Genomic DNA, 17,073 nt, shown 5'->3' with positions numbered 1-17,073 from the left:
TTCTCCCCTTCACTCTCCCACAGCGCCGCATTCTCCCCTTTGCTCTCCCACAGCCCCGCATTCTCCCCTTCGCTCTCCCACAGCCCCGCATTCTCCCCTTCGCTCTCCCACAGCCCCGCATTCTCCCCTTCGCTCTCCCACAGCCCCGCATTCTCCCCTTCGCTCTCCCACAGCCCCGCATTCTCCCGTTCGCTCTCCCACAGCCCCGCATTCTCCCGTTCGCTCTCCCACAGCCCCGCATTCTCCCCTTCGCTCTCCCACAGCCCCGCATTCTCCCCTTCGCTCTCCCACAGCCCCGCATTCTCCCCTTCGCTCTCCCACAGCCCCGCATTCTCCCCTTCGCTCTCCCACTGCCCCGCATTCTCCCCTTCGCTCTCCCACTGCCCCGCATTCTCCCCTTAGCTCTCCCACAGCCCCGCATATTCCCTTTAGCTCTCCCACATCCCCCAAATCTCCCTTTGGTCTCCCAAAGCCTCATTCTACCCTGAGCTCTCCCCACCTGTGCATTCTGAACTGGAAAGGAATCTTGGAGATAACAAGGTGTAGAGCAGGATGAACACAGCAGGCCAGGCAGCATCAGAGGAGCAGGAAAGCTGATGTTTCGGGTTGGGGCCCTTTAGAAATGGGAGAGTGGAAGGGGGCTCTGTAATAAATGGAGAGGGTGGGGGGGGCGTGGTATAGCAGGTGGATAGTGGAGCGGATTGGTGGCGAGAAGACGTATGGGTCAAGGAAGCAGGGATGAGGCTAGTGAAGGTGAGTGTAGGTAGGAAGTTCGGATGGGATTGGTTAAGAGGTGGGTGGGGCGGGTAGGTGGGAGAGAAGATGGACAGGTCAATGAGGCAGGGCTGAGTGTTTTCTGTCCTTGGGATGAGGCCAGAGTGGGGAGAGTTTGAAGCTAGTAAAGTCCACAGTGAGGCCATTGGGTTCCAAGGCCGAATATGAGGTGCTGTTCCTCCAGTTTCCGGATGGCATCGTTGTGGCACTGGAGGAGGCCCAGGATGGACATGCCATCCAGGGAGTGGGAGGGGGAGTTGAAGTGGTTCGCCACTGGAAGATGTTGCCATTTCTCACGAACTGAGCGTAGGTGTTCCGCAAAGCCGTCTCTAAGCCTCCGCTTGGTCCTACCAATGTAGACCAGGCCACAGCGGGAACAGGGATACACTAGGCCACTAGCAGATGTGCAGATGAACATCTGATTAATGTGGAAAGTGTTTTTGCTGCCTGGGATGGGGTGGGGGGGAGGTGTGGGGGCAGGTGTAGTACTTCCTGCAGTTGCAGGGAAAGGTGCTGGGGGTGGTACGGCTAGTGGGTAGTGTGGAGCAGATGAGGGAGTCGTGGAGAGAGCGATCCCTCTGGAAGGCACCTCCTTGACCCATCCAGTTGCGAACTACCTCAACTCCCCCTCCCACTCCCTGGGTGACATGTCCATCCTGGGCCTCCTCCAGTGTCACAACGATGCCACTCGGAAACCTGGAAGCCTACAGCCCAATGGTCTCAAAGTGGACTTTACTGGCTTCAAAATCTCCCGACCTCATCCCCACCTCATTGACCTGTCTGTCTTCTCTCCCACCTATCCACTCCTCCCACCTCACTGACCAATCCTCACCACTACCTACCTGCACTCACCTTTACTGGCTTCATCCCCGTCTCCTTGACCCATCCGTCTTCTCTCCACCTATCCTCTCCACTATCTACCTGCTATCACCACCCCCCCGCCCCAATTATTTCAGAGCACCCTTCCCCTCCCCCATTTCTGAAAAAGGGCCCCAACCTGAAACATCAGCCCTCTTGCTCCTCTGATGTTGCCGGGCCTGTTGTGTTCATCCTGCTCTACACCTTGTTATCTCAGATTGTCCAGCATCAGCGGTTCCTACTACCTCTGACTGGAATCTTGGAGGTGGCCAGTTCATTGGTCATCTTGGGGAAGGTTAGAGAGCTCTATGTGAGCCTCATAAACTGTTGGGATTAGGAACCCTGAAGGCTGTTAAAATGCCTTGCAAGTGGATCGGTGTGGCGTTTTGTCTGGTAATGCTGCTGTGAAATGCCTTGGGGGTGTGTTTTTTTTTGCTAGTTTCTGAGCTCTATTTAAATGCACGTTTCACGTCATCTCACGTTTTGTGAATGAAGTCCCTATTCATCTCAACAGCTTCAACAACTTTGCTTCTTTGTAGTTACAGATACGAGAGCAGTTTGACAGGGCAGTTAAAGTTTTACTAGCCGGCAGTAAAGCAACGAAAACTTTACAGGACTTCAATATGAGTCTTGTTCTCCTGCATCATGTCTTCCTTTGTCATTAATTGGTGGCCTAAGGCTAGATCCTGCTGATAGCCTGCCAACCAGCCACATGCTCTACATTAGAGAATACCTGTTGTGTTGCATACTGGGAGAATTGCCATCAGAAGCAATGTGCTGTGAGCAAAAACATTGATTTAATTGTCAGCATTGTGTTTATAGTGAGACGCCCTAAAGCGTGAAATTGGTTTTCTTGAAAACAAAGATGTGGTGCTTAAGACAAGGTTTACTGATCACTTAGAGTCATGAAGACTTTTTTCCTCCTGTTTTAACGTTGATGCGATGTTCAGATTCCATTTTCAAGGCACCAACAGTGCACTGTCAGGCAGTCAGGCTGATTTGTGCCTGTGTCAGAACTTTGGAAGCGGAAAGGGCAACCTAATTATTGACCATTAAGAAACTGTCCAATGTAACACATGTAACATCAGATCTGAATGTTCTCTCAATCAGTGCCTGAGTGCAGTAGCTTTGGGGATGATGGATCAGTGGCGATGTCTGAGGCTGTATAATCCAGAGGGCCATCGTAATTCCCGGGGAACAGGAGATCGACTCAATCATAACAGCTGATGGAATTCAAATCCAATTAGTAAATCTGGAACATAAATCTGGAACACTCTCTGATGAAGGGTCTAGGCCCGAAACGTCAGCTTTTGTGCTCCTGTGATGCTGCTTGGCCTGCTGTGTTCATCCAGCCTCACACTTTATTAACACAAAAATAGTCGCTGTTTTGGTGACAGCTGTCATCGAGTGTTGCTAAAAACCCTTTTGGGAAGGAACTCTGCCATCTTTATCTAGTCAGGCCCATATGTGACTTGAGATTGTTAACTGCTGTCTGTAATGGCTTCACTAGAATAAAGAAAAGAATGTGAATTTTGGAATCACTGAATTGTCCTCAGGAGTAGGAATTCCAGTCTGATTACTTTGACTCTCTTCAGTTCAAGAAGACTAAATATAACGCCCAAATTACCTAGCACAGATCCAACATCAAAGCAGGGATCATCCTTATTAATAGCATTCAGCATGAAACTGTGGAGATTGCTTTTTTAACCACTGAGTTGCGGTTTTAATGCACTCTGTGGCTGAAAGAACTCCACGAAGGCTGGTATCCAGTCACCAAGTCCCCTTATATTTACATGTAGTGTATAATATGTGAGGCTGACCGAGCTAGTGCACAGCTGGCTCCTAGAGCGAGCAGAACCCCTGACACTCCTGTTCATATCCGTCAGCCAGGGCTCCCTGATCGGAGTAGATTAACAGCCCCAATCAGGGAACTCATATTCTATGAGATTCTCCTGGCTGACCTTGTTCCAATCACTACAGGAGTGTGGTTAGGATGTAGAGCTAAATGTTAAAGCTTTTCTTCCAGAGTTTCAGATTTGGGGGACCCATAAAATCAAACGTGCGGCCTTTGCACCACCTACTGCCCACCTCTGACCTTTCTCCCACATTGTGATGGGTGGGGGTGGTGTTAAAGAATCCATTCACCATTTGGCTCATTGAGGCTCTTAAGCAGTTAATTGGCAGCCATTTAAGGGCTCACTCTGTTGTATTATGAGCATCAGGGAACGTGGAAAGGCAGACAACTTTTACTGCTGCTGTCTACAGGGCGCTGGGTAAGGGTAAAGGAGTTAATAGAAGGGAAACTAGGCCTACCTCCTTTCCCTTTGTAGGTGCTACACTGCTAAGGTCATTGCCGCTCCTTTGGTAATCGACCCTGCCAGCCTCTCAAACTCAGCTCCCGCCTCTCTGAATGCCCTTGCTGAGATCCGAAAGCTGGGCTCTGATCAACCAGCATCAGTTCAAAATAAAGCAAGCTAGAATTAGTGGTTAGAACAGTTGGTGCTTGTTTGTGACTGATGTGAACTAGATGGGCTGAAGGACCTTTTTCTGTTCTGTAGACCTGTGGAATGCTACCCTGCCTTCCCTTGAATGCTAGGTCCATGTAGTCAGAGATAATGGGAACTTCAGATGCTGGAGAATCCAAGATAATAAAGTGTGAAGCTGGATGAACACAGCAGGCCAAGCAGCATCTCAGGAGCACAAAGGCTGACGTTTCGGGCCGAGACCCTTCATCAGAGATGGGGATGGGGTGAGGGTCTGGAATAAATAGGGAGAGAGGGGTAGGCGGACCGAAGATGGAGAGAAAGGAAGATAGGTGGAGAGGAGAATATAGGTGGGGAGGTAGGGAGGGGATAGGTCAGTCCAGGGAAGACAGACAGGTCAAGGAGGTGGGATGAGGTTAGTAGGTAGGAAATGGAGGTGCAGCTTGGGGTGGGAGGAAGGGATGGGTGAGAGGAAGAACAGATTAGGGATGCAGAGACAGGCTGGGCTGGTTTTGGGATGCAGTGGGTGGAGGGGATGAGCTGGGCTGGTTGTGTGATGCAGTGGGGGGAGGGGACGAACTGGGCTGGTTTTGGGATGCGGTGGGGGAAGGGGAGATTTTGAAGCTGGTGAAGTCCACATTGATACCATTGGGCTGCAGGGTTCCCAAGTGGAATATGAGTTGCTGTTCCTGCATCCTTTGGGTGGCATCATTGTGGCGCTGCAGGAGGCCCATGATGGACATGTCATCTAAAGAATGGGAGGGGGAGTGGAAATGGTTTGCGACTGGGAGGTGCAGTTGTTTATTGCGAACCGAGCGGAGGTGTTCTGCAAAGCGGTCCCCAAGCCTCCGCTTGGTTTCCCCAGTGTAGAGGAAGCCACACCGGGTACAATGGATGCAGTATACCACATTGGCAGATGTGCAGGTGAACCTCTGCTTAATATGGAAAGTCATCTTCGGGCTTGGGATAGGGGTGAGGGAGGAGGTGTGGGGGCAAGTGTAGCACTTCCTGCGGTTGCAGGGAAGGTGCCGGGTGTGGTGGGGTTGGAGGGCAGTGTGGAGTGAACAAGGGAGTCATGGAGAGAGTGGTCTCTCCGGAAAGCAGACAAGGGTGGGGATGGAAAAATGTCTTGGGTAGTAGGGTCAGATTGTAGATGGTGGAAGTGTCGGAGGATGATGCGTTGTATCCGGAGGTTGGTGGGGTGGTGTGTGAAAACGAGGGGAAACCAAGCGGAGGCTTAAGGACTGCTTTGCAGAACACCTCCGCTCGGTTCGCAACAAACAACTGCACCTCCCAGTCGCAAACTATTTCAACTCCCCCTCTCATTCTTTAGATGACATGTCCATCATGGGCCTCCTGCAGTGCCACAATGATGCCACCCAAAGGTTGCAGGAACAGCAACTCATATTCCGCTTGGAAACTCTGCAGCCCATTGGTATTAATGTGGACTTCACCAGCTTCAAAATCTCCCCTCCCCCCACTGCATCACACAACCAGCCCAGCTCATCCCCTCCCCTCACTGCATCCCAAAACCAGCCCAGCCTGTCTCTGCCTCCCTAACCTGTTCTTCCTCTCACCCATCCCTTCCACCCACCCCAAGCTGCACCTCCATTTCCTACCTACTAGCCTCATCCCACCTCCTTAACCTGTCCGTCTTTCCCGGACTGACCTATCCCCTCCCTACCTCCCCACCTTTACTCTCCTCTCCACCGATCTTCTTTTCTCTCCATCTTCGGTCCGCCTCCCTCTCTCTCCCTATTTATTCCAGTTCCCTCACCCCATCTCCCTCTCTGATGAAGGGTCTAGGTCCGAAACGTCAGCTTTTGTGCTCCTGAGATGCTGCTTGGCCTGCTATGTTCATCCAGCTTCACACTTTATTATCTTAGGTCCATGTAGTCCTCTTGTTTGGGCTCTGCCTGCAGTTCCAGCTGTGGCCACTGCATGAAGAAGACGCTGCTGAGCCTACAGAGCTGCCAGCCACTCCGAATCGCCTGCAACTCACCAAAGGTGGTGCACTCTCCACAGATGGGCGACATTAATGCTGATTCCAGAGGAATGTCAGCCCCTTTTTGCTGGGTGGAATCCCAAACCATTATTTAATTTGGAGAAGGGTTTTTGAAATGCTGCTTTCGATGTAATACAGCCGCATTTACCAAAATGTAAAACAGAGACCATTTAGCAAATAGTCTCATCTTAAAATAACTGCATTCTGAAAAGAATGAAAAGTTGGCAGCTTTAGGGACTTTGTGGTCATGACATTGGTTAGAGGTCTACAATTAAAAATCTTTACATCTGTATGAATGCATAAGTGTTTCAACATTTCAATGTAGACTATTCCTGTTAACCTTTCAGGCTTATTCATGTGAACTCCATGGCATTGTCAGTTCTGCAGTAGGCAGTGTTTGGTCTTGCTGTAAAAATCAATGGGGGTCACTGTTCTCAGTGAGTGACACTCTCATCTCTGAGTCACAAGTTTCTAAGTTCAAGCCCCATTCTACAGTTTCAGTGCAGAATTGAAGATTTCTTTATTTTTTCATGTGACGTGTGCATCACTAAGAGGGCTGGCATTCATTGCCCATCATAGGTGCCCTTGAACTGAGTAGCTTGCCTGAGCCACTTCGGAGGGCATTTGAGAGTCAACCACATTACTGTATGGTTTGGATCCACTTGCAAGGCAGACTGGGTAAGGATGGCAGATTTGCTTCCTTAAAGGTCACAAGAAAACCAGGTGGGTATTTGCAATGGCTGCAAGGTTGTCATTCGACTAGCTTTTAGCTCCATATTTCATTGAACTTAAATTTCATCATCCACCATCACTGGATTTGAATCCATAGCCCCAGAGCATTAATTTGGGCCTGTGAACTCCTAACCCAGTGACATTGCCACGCTGCCTCCCCCAGTGTAGCATTGAGATAGTACCAGTCGGAAATGCCATCTCTGAAAAGAGATGTTAAGCTGATTCCCCGACTGCCTGATTGAGGAAGAGACAAATGATCCCATGGCTCTGTTTAGAAAGAGAGCAACAAAGCTGTCCTGGATCATTATTTATCCCCCAGTCAACACCATAAAACAGATTACTGATCATTATCAGAGATAACAAAGTGTGAAGCTGGATGAACACAGCAGGCCAAGCAGCATCTCAGGAGCACAAGAGCTTTTGTGCTCCTGAGATTGCTGCTTGGCCTGCTGTGTTCATGCAGCTTCACACTTTGTTATCTTGGATTCTCCAGCGTCTGCAGTTCCCATTATTACTGATCATTATCATATTGCTTCTGGGAGCTTGCTATGTGCCAATTGGTTGCTGTGGTTACATTACGTTACAGCAGTGACTACAATTCAAGAATTACTTCATTGGTTCTAAAGCACCCCAATGGTTGTGAAGCGCTGTGTATTTGCAAGTCTTTCTTTCTTTCCTAATGTCACTTGGGGACACACATTAAAGCGGATACATGATTTAAAATGAATAGTTCACCCAGCCAATATACGACATGCTGCCCATTCTCACTTACCTTGATGCCCTCTCAGCTCTGGTCTGTGAGCATTGCTTGTTAGGCTTCGCCGGTTCATATTCGTCTAGAACCCCCACTACCTGCGCTCTGTGCAATGAACATCACCAAATAAACTCGGAGTTGGTGGTGCAATTACACAGGAAAATAGAAAACAGGAGCAGGATTAGGCCATTCAGCCCTTTCACCCTGCTCTTCCATTTATTATGATCATGGCTGATCATCCAATTTAAAAGCCTCCTGCTTATCTCCCATATTAGCTCAATGTGCAATATGGAATTCTTTCATGATATCATACCAATATTTTGGCCTTGACTCCTTTCTGTGGTGATATATTCTATAGGTTCACCACTCTCTAGGTGAAGAAATTTCCCCTCATCTCATGGGACTAGTCATCCAGAGGCCACAGTTAATGTTCGAGAGACACAGGTTCATATTACCACAACTGCACCATCTTTAGTGAATGGAACTTGGAACCTATAAACACAATTTAAATCATCTCTGTAATTATATCATGAAACTATTGTCAATTGTTGCACAAGACCATTTGGTTCATGACAGGGCTTGAGGGAGAGAAATCTGCCATCATTACCTTGTCTGGTTGATATGTGACTCCAGACCCAAAAGGATGAGTTGACTCTTACCTGCCTCTGAAACAGCTGAAGTATTTCATTAAGCGGCATTAGGGGCGGACAACAGATGCTGGTCTTTCCCGTGACTCCCATATCCCACAAATGTAAAATATAAAAAAAATTAAAAGCTGGGACTTTTTTCACTGGAGTGTAAAAAGTTGTGAAGTGATATTGAGAGGTTTATACAATAATGAAGGGTGTGTATAAGGTGAATGGCTGGTTTCTTTTCCCTAGGGTGGGGGATTTCAAGCCTGGGGGACATATTTTAAAGGTGAGAGGAGAAAGATTTTAAAAACGACATGAGAGGCAATTTTTTTACACAGGGAATGGTTCATGTGTGGAATGAAATTCCAGAGAAAGTGGTGGATGAGGGTAAATTTACAACATTTAAAAGACATTTAGATAAATATATGAATAAGGAATGTTTGGAGGAATATGCGCCAAGCACAGGCATATGTGACTAGTTTTGTTTGGGATTATGGTCAGCGTAGACTGGTTGGACTGAAGGGTCTGTTTCCATGCTGTATGACTCTATGGTCCTATAAATATTTGACACTTGCTCCTCTATCCGCAGATATGGGGACAAACCAAAATTGCATTTCTGGGAAGCTTTATGCTAAGCTGATTTAGGGATGATGCAGAAAACAGAGAACAAGCAAAAGCAAAATATCCAGTCCCAGAATAGAAATGCTTGAAATGTATGCATTGGTGCCCAGAGAGGGTGAAATCTGTTCTATGCTGCTGTCACCCCACGCTTTCCTGAACAAACCAACTCCTGTAAAGCAAAGACTCTGAGAAACATCAGGAATTACGATGGCCTCTAATGTATCTCATTCTTTTTATTTTCAGGTTTTATATTCACTGGGGAGGTTATCCACAGGATGCTGACGGCAACTCAGTACATAGCCCCACTCATGGCAAACTTCGATCCCAGTTACTCCAGGAATTCCACCATCAGATACTTCGATAATGGTAGATTTTTATTACCACTTTATTACCGGTATGGGGATGTGCAGGATCTAATGGCCACAGATATGTGCCCATTAGAATTCTTTTTTGATTTACTTCTCTGAGCCTCATTCATTGGCCACACAACCAGAGTTTTCCAGGCAAACACTCATGCCTCAAGCCAATGCTCATTCTTCTCTCTTCAGTCTAGACACTTAATGTTTATCCTGCAGCTTATTATATTCTGGCTGGATCCAATTCGAACCCAACTTCTACACAACTCTCGGTAACATTCCAGATATTGCCAGGAACAGAGATTCTAAGGTAAGAGAGGAAATGTGAGGAACAGTCAAGAGGTTAGCATTTATGGACAGTGAAACACCACTAACTGAGATCCAGTATTTCAGAGCAGACCACTGACCAGGATACAGTATGACATAGGAGCTCATTTCCAGAGGAGAGATGAGAGTGATAGCCCTTGACATCAAGGCTACATTCGATCGATTGGAGCAAAACTGAAATCAGTGGGTATCAGTGGGCAAATTCTCCACTGGTTGAAGTCTTGCAAAGGATGATAATTGTGGTTGTTGGAGGTTAGTCATCTGATTCCAGGACATTTGTGCAAAAGTTCCTCGGGGTGGTGTCTTCAGCCCAACGGTCTGCAACTATTTTATCAATGACCTTCACTCTATCATAAGGTCAGAAGTGGGGATGTTTGTTGATGATTGCACAATGTTCAGCACCATTCACGACTCTTCAGACACTGAAGCAGCCCAGGTTCAAATGCAACAAGATCTGGACAATACCCAGGCTTGGGCTGATAAGTGGCAGGTAACATTCATGCCACGCAAATGACAGACAATAACCATCTCCAATAACAGGCAATCTAATCACCGTGCCTTGACATTCAAAGGTGTTACCATCACTGAATCCCCTGCTATCAACATCCTGGGGACTATCAGTGACCAGAAACTCAACTAGACTCACCACATTAACACAGTGACTACAAGAGCAGGCCAGAGGCTACGAATACTGCATGAAGTAACTCACCACCTGACTTCCCAAAACCAGTTCACTAACTACAAACTACAAGTTAGGACTGCAATGAAATAGTCTCCACTTACCTGAATGGGTATAGTTCCAACAACACACAAGAAGCTTGACACCATTCAGGAAAAAGCAGCCGATTTGTTTGGCACCACATTCAAAAGCATCCGTTCCCCCCACCACGGACACTCAGTAGCAGCAGTGTGTACTATCTACAAGATGCACTGCAGAAATTCACCAAGGCCCCTCAGACAGCACCTTCCAAACCCATGACCACTTCCATCATGGAAGACATGAATGGCAGATATGTAGGAGCACCTCCAGCTGCAAGTTCCCCTCCAAGCCACCCACCATTCTGTCTTAGAAATATATCACCGCTCCTTCTCTGTCGCTGGGTCCAAATCCTGGAATTCTCTCCCTAAGGGCATTGTGGGTCAACCTACAGCACATGGACTGCAGCAGTTCAAGAAGCCAGCCCACCACCACCTTCTTAAGGGCAGCTAGAAATGGGCAATAAATGCTGGGCCCAGCCAGCACTGCCCACGTCCCACAAATTAACTTTTAAAAAATGATCCATATGAATGTTTGGGGAGGGAATTATGTGTGGAGGGTATTGGGGCCAAGAATCTGGCGAGATGTACAAAACTTGAATCGGGATGTGGGACTGTCTGATTGTAACTGAGAGATGGGATTGTGTTGAGCAGATGGTTAGAAAACTGAGTGCGTGAGCTGAAGGAAAGACAAGCATAAAATCAGTTTGGAATTATTTATTACCAAGCCAATAGATGCAAAGTTTTGAGTTTCATGTGCAGTTTTATTTTTGGCTGGAAACATAACAAAGGCACAAGTTATAAATGGGCATTTACTTGCCACCTGCCTGTTGCTAGCTGTGATGTCTCAACAGTGCCTGTGATCAGAACAATCCACGCCAGTGAAATCTCTCTGCGTCTGTATTTCTGTATGTGTTATGGTTGACTAAAGAGCAACATAGCCCCACTCTCTCACTCGTCCGTCTGGTGTTTTGTGGATCCCATAGAAACAACTGCTTCAGCGTTAACTGGTTACCACACTCTAGACATGACTAGAGAGACAGGCAGAGCAATTATTGTCTGAGTACAGTTTGCGAGATGTAATCCTACCTCCTTTTAGACTAGGGAGACTTATTCAGGAAAGGAGAAACCAGACGTGTTGGTGAGATTTGCATTTTGACTCTTAAACCTCACCCATTTTGTCTACAAGCTACACAAGAGATTGTTTTGTTGGTGTGCGGTTGTGCCTCTCTCTCAATAAACTACTCTGTGCCAATCAGCAGCCCCTCCTTTTAGTCCCAAGTGACATTTTAGGAGTGAAATAAGCTGTGAGACTTTGAGGCAGAATGGGCAGGTATTGAAACTCTACTGAGTTTTCCAGATTTAGCCAGTATCCTGTTCAAAATGAATGACTCTCAGAGAGAATGAAAAAGTTTACCAACTCTGCAGATGGAGAAAATGGTGATAAACAATGATGCTTAGAAATGTAGTTCAAATGCGTGCAGATTAGGTGGATTGGCCATGCTAAATTGCTGATGGTGTCCTCGAATGTGAAGGTTAGGTAGATTAGCCATTGGAAATGCAGAGTTACAGGGACAGGGTTGGGGTTTGGATTTGGGTGGGATGCTCTTCGATGGGCTGAATGGCTTGCTTACACACCTTAGGGATTCTACGAATGCATTGGTCATACTGGAGCTTCATTTTGACATCAGAACAATGTTTGAGGGGCCACATACCTCAGGGCTGGGAGGTTCAAATCCCATCTGCTCCAGAGGCATGTCCTCACGTGTCTGAGCTGGTTGCTTAAAAACATCGGTGCAATGAGTTGGACCATTATGTGTGCTAGCATGGGTCTGGGGAATAAACAATGTTTCTATATAGTCCTTGTGGAACAGGTCCACATAATCCCAGAGATAGTAGGAACTGCAGATGCTGGAGAAGCTGAGATAACAAGGGAAAGAGCTGGATGAACGCAGCAGGCCAGGCAGCATCAGAGGAGCAGGAAAGCTGATGTTTCGGGCCTGGACCCTTCTTCAGAAAATCTGAAGAAGTGTCTAGACTCGAAACGTCAGCCTTCCTGCTCCTCTGATGCTGCTTGGCCTGCTGCGTGCATCCAGCTCTACACCTTGTTATCTCACATAATCCCAGGTTGCCTTCCCTGCTACCCGCCAGTTGTTTGCTGACAGTGATTGGTGACTGCTGTCACTGTCCTCAGCCCTTCTTGGTGAGGGAAGGAGGGAGAATGTGGAATCCAGTCAGTCTTCATGACAATGACGAGAAAGTACAAGCATGTCAAAAATGGAGGAAAACAAAACGTACATGAGCTTAGTGCCTGTTGTTTTGGAACAACATACCAGATGCTATTAGTTTAACCTCTAACATGTAATAGAAATAAAACAGTACGGCACAATATTGTGCCGAACATGATGCCAAGTTAAACTACTCCATTCTGCTTTCCGTTAGTCCGCATCCTCCATTACTTGCGTATCCATGTGCAATGTGCTTAGGGGAGATCTAATAGAAACTTACAAGATAATGTATGGCTTAGAAAGGGTGGACGCTAGGAAGTTGTTTCCGTTAGGCAGGGAGACTAGGACCCGTGGGCACAGCCTTAGAATTAGAGGGGGTAAATGTAAAACGGAAATGAGACGACATTTCTTCGGCCAGAGAGTGGTGGGCTTGTGGAATTCATTGCCACGGAGTGCAGTGGAGGCCGGGACGTTGGATGCCTTCAAGGCAGAGATCAACAAATTCTTGATCTCACAAGGAATCAAGGGCTACGGGAAGAGTGCAGGGAAGTGGAGTTGAAATGCCCATCAGCCATGATTTAAATGGCGGAGTGGACTTGATGGGCCGAATGGCCTTACTTCCACTCCTATGTCTAATGGTCTTATCTAAAAGACCCTAAAATACCCTTATCATATCTGCCCCCACAACCATCCCTGGCAGCGCGTTCCAGATTCCTTCCACGTGCTATAAAAAAACATTGCCCCTCACATCTCGTTTGAACTTTCTCCTCTCAGCTTAAATGCACACCCCCTCGTATTAGGCATTTCAATGCTGGGGAAAAGATTCTGACCATCAACACATCTATGCATCTCAGAATTTTATGGACTTCTATCAAGTGTCCCCCTCGGCCCTTGCTGCTTCGGGGAAAACAACCTGAGTTTTTCTAGCCTCTCCTTACAGTTCATATCCTGTGATGTAGGTAGCTTCCTGGTAAACCTCTTCTGCTCCCTCTCCGAAGACTCCACGTCCTTCCTGTAGTGAGGCAACCAACTGTAAGCGTGGCCGAGCCAAAGTCTTATAAAACTGAACATGACAGCCTGACTCTTCTACTCAATTCCCTGACCAATAAAGGCAAGCATGCCATATTCCCTATCCACTTGTGCGGCCATTCAATATCCAACTCACTAAATCTGGTTAGCGCTAGCACAAAACCCAGATTGTTCACTAATGTCCTCTACATAAGGGAACCAAACCTACCACGCCTACAAGTCCATGCTCTGTGATTAGCATCAATGCAACTAACAATGGCCATTTGCAATGGCTTGATCAGGAATTTTAGGAATTTCACATCTGGCATGGAACATCGCCTGAGGCGAGGGCAAATTGGAAATTCTCATGTAACCTCTCAATGATTCCTGATTGTGGCATTGCCCCCTGAAGAAATGCAAATGCAAAAATAATCATCCTTTTATATTTTCAAAATTCCTGTTTTCAAAAATTGTAAACATTATGAGCTGTTGTCCATTGGCAGTCATTTAATACATTGTAGTTTTATTAGTTGTGTCCCTTCATGGACAGATGAGAGGAAGGAAATTGAGAAAATGCCAATTTATTAATTAAATTCCTCAACTCAGATCTCCCAACTGAAAAACTACGAAGGAAGGACTTTGCTGTAAGGACAAAATCTCACGAACTTTGAAATATAAGAACAAACACAGATCATTTGACCTCTCAAGCCAGTTCTATCATTGAGTGCTTTATGATAGACCTGAAAATCAAATCCAGGTTCCTTGTTTTCAATGTTGTTATCTAACAAAACTTGTTCGAATTCAATCCCTTGAAAGCTCCAATTGTCTAGTATCCACAGCCATTTGGAGCAGTTAATTCCAGATTTCCCCTCGCCTTTGTTTGGAAACAGGTTTCCTGAATTCACTCCTGAACAGACGTTCATTTTGTAATGAAGCTCCTGCGGTTTTGATTTCCCATCAGAGAAAATAGTTGATGCATATCTCCCTTGTCAAAACTTTTTAAACTCTTCAAACAGTTCAATCGGATCGCTGCCTCAATTTGCAACGCTCGAAGAAATACAAGCCAATTTATGCAACCTGTTCTCATAACCTGTCTCTAGAAACCATGCCAATATTATTGGAACTTTTGGGTTGTCCCACTGAAAAGCTGGTACACCCTTCCTGAAGTACAAATGCCCAAAAACAAAAATTGATGCAAATTGACCAAAACTCTACACTTCCTGAGTTCCCATGCACTGGATCATAATCAAAAAATAGGAACTGGTTATAATTAACAAAAATCAGCACCTCAGGTGAAAACAAACCTCAAATGGCTAAAATATCTTCTTAAATAATCTCCTCAAGGAACATTTTATTTTCTCTCCCGCTGAGTCTCTTGTCATAACAAGTTTGTTCCACCTGCAAAGAGCATTGAAACGCTCCAGAGACTGACTCATATTTTACTCTTTGAACAAAGAGGGCCACATTCCCTGGCCAGGAGCGCGATGACATCACCATGACCGAAGGGGTTGGAGAGCGAAAAGTGGTCAATAAAGTGAAAAAAGAAATGAACAGCCGCTCTAACTGGGTTCAGTGAGTCTGCCATTTCCCCAGTTCCAAAAAAACAGAATGATTGCGATGTATTTGAATATTTTTCTTTTAAAGGACAGGGCATTTTTTTGAGTAATATCGATTTCAGTAGATATAATTGCACAATCCTGGAACTTTCCAAAAAAACAAATTTTTTTTTCAAGTTGTGTAATCCCTAAAGCTCTTGCCTAATTGCTCCACTACATCTGTGAGATATTAAAACCATGTGTTGAGATCAGTGCGCTAATTATAAGTGGCGTAGTCTCTCAACTGGTTAAGGCAGGGAGCAGCTAAGCTATGAAGGCTGAGAACTTCCTGAGTTCAGTCCCCATTCCATGTTGAGTCACCCTATCAACAGAGGGAAATGAGTTGCTGTAAAACCTTTGGGTTAAGCTGCTGGAGAAACCACTCTGTGTGCCTTTTACTGATCATTGTTCAGCATGTGATGTACCTGCTGAGCTTTGGTGATTTCAAGATTAGATTTGATACTGATGCTGCTGTCATTTCATTCTGCAAACCCTCCCGATGATGTTTACAAATTGTCACAATGCAGGATAAATACGATGTATTTATGTAGGCCATAGGTAATGGACAATTGCACTTTATTTTTTAAATATTCTTTTCTAATCGCTAGAACCTTCTTTGTTGCCCATTCCTCACTGCCCATGAACTGCGTGTCTCACCAGGGTCATTTCAGAGAGTAGTTAAGAGTCACCCACATTGTTGTGGATCTGAAACTCCTGTTTAAACTCATCATCAGGTGATGATGATAGCTTTCCCTCCCAATAGGACATTAGTGAACCAGATTGGTTATCACAGCAATCGATGGTAGTTTCATGGTCACTACTACAGAGAATGTGGTGTGATTTGAGCTCATGTCCCAGCGGAATAGCCTGGAGATTTGGATTAACTGGTAAAATTCAGTGTCTTCAAGAGATGACAAAATTGGCAGGAAAAGAGTATAATAACCCAATGAGCTCGCTGCATTGGCAGCATCCTCTTCAGAATAGAATGACCCAAAAAACATTGATGTGGAGGTGCCAGTGTTGGACAAAGTCAGAAGTCAGATGACACCAGGTTATAGTCCAACAGGTTGGTTTGAAAACACAAGCTTTCGGAGTGTAGCTCCTTGGTCATGTGAACCTGACAAAGGAGCAGCACTCTAAAGCTTATAATTTCAAATAAATCTATTGGATTATGACACCTGGAATTGTGTGACTGCTGACTTTGCCCAATAACATTGATTACTGTTATGAGATAGTTTCTTTTTAATCTTTCATGGGATTTGAGTGCCACTGGCTAGGAAACATTTGTTGCCCATCCCTAATTGCCCTTGTTAGGTAATTTCAGAGGGCATTGCTAGGGGTCAGGCGCCACTTGTGAGGACAGACCTGATAGAGGTGGCATATTTCCATCCCTAAAGGATATTAATGAACCAGATGGGCTTTTGCAGCAATCAGAGAGAGTTTTCTGGCCACTATCACTGAAACAAGCTTTACATTTCAGACTATTTCTGGTGGGGTATGAGCCAGGTCCTCACAGCTTTAGTCTGGCCTCTGGATTTCTAGTCTAGTGACATTTCTAACCACCACCATCCCCCAGTATATTGGTGCAGTTTATGCAGTGGTTCATTGTAAAGCCTGTATTATATTCAGATGTGCTTAAGTATGATATGTTGGGCAATCAGGAGGAGAAAATCTTACTCCACTTCATTTAAGAGTCAGTTCTACATCAGTGTTTAGCATTCAGAGTAGCAACTCACAAATTGCAATATAAATATCTAAGGCACATTTGGATGGTGTGAAGATTGAAGATTTGTCTGGATGGGTAAGCTAAATTGAATTGTAATCCTTTCATTTGTATTTATCATTTGATCCTTTAAACAGAACAATGCACCTTATTTCTTTAGCAGCAATCTTACCCAGCAACAATTGCTAGGAATTAGAACATTTTTCTTTCAAGTAAGAGTT

At 45.8% G+C, this 17,073-nt stretch overlaps 1 protein-coding gene across 4 annotated transcripts in view; it reads left to right on the top strand.

Annotated features, from left to right (window-relative positions):
- Positions 1 to 17,073, top strand: part of LOC125466320 (plexin domain-containing protein 1-like) — a 432,462-nt gene that overhangs the window by 133,147 nt on the left and 282,242 nt on the right. For all 4 annotated transcript variants that reach the window (XM_059638864.1, XM_048560676.2, XM_048560675.2 and 1 more), the window contains exon 5: positions 9,103 to 9,225. In XM_059638864.1, coding sequence (XP_059494847.1) covers positions 9,103 to 9,225 — 123 coding nt within the window. The remainder of the gene's footprint in view (positions 1 to 9,102; positions 9,226 to 17,073) is intronic.

The sequence above is a fragment of the Stegostoma tigrinum genome, chromosome 31, assembly GCF_030684315.1.
Source record: "Stegostoma tigrinum isolate sSteTig4 chromosome 31, sSteTig4.hap1, whole genome shotgun sequence".
Classification (NCBI taxonomy): Eukaryota; Metazoa; Chordata; class Chondrichthyes; order Orectolobiformes; family Stegostomatidae; genus Stegostoma; species Stegostoma tigrinum.
This window is presented reverse-complemented; position numbering and strand designations above follow the sequence as displayed.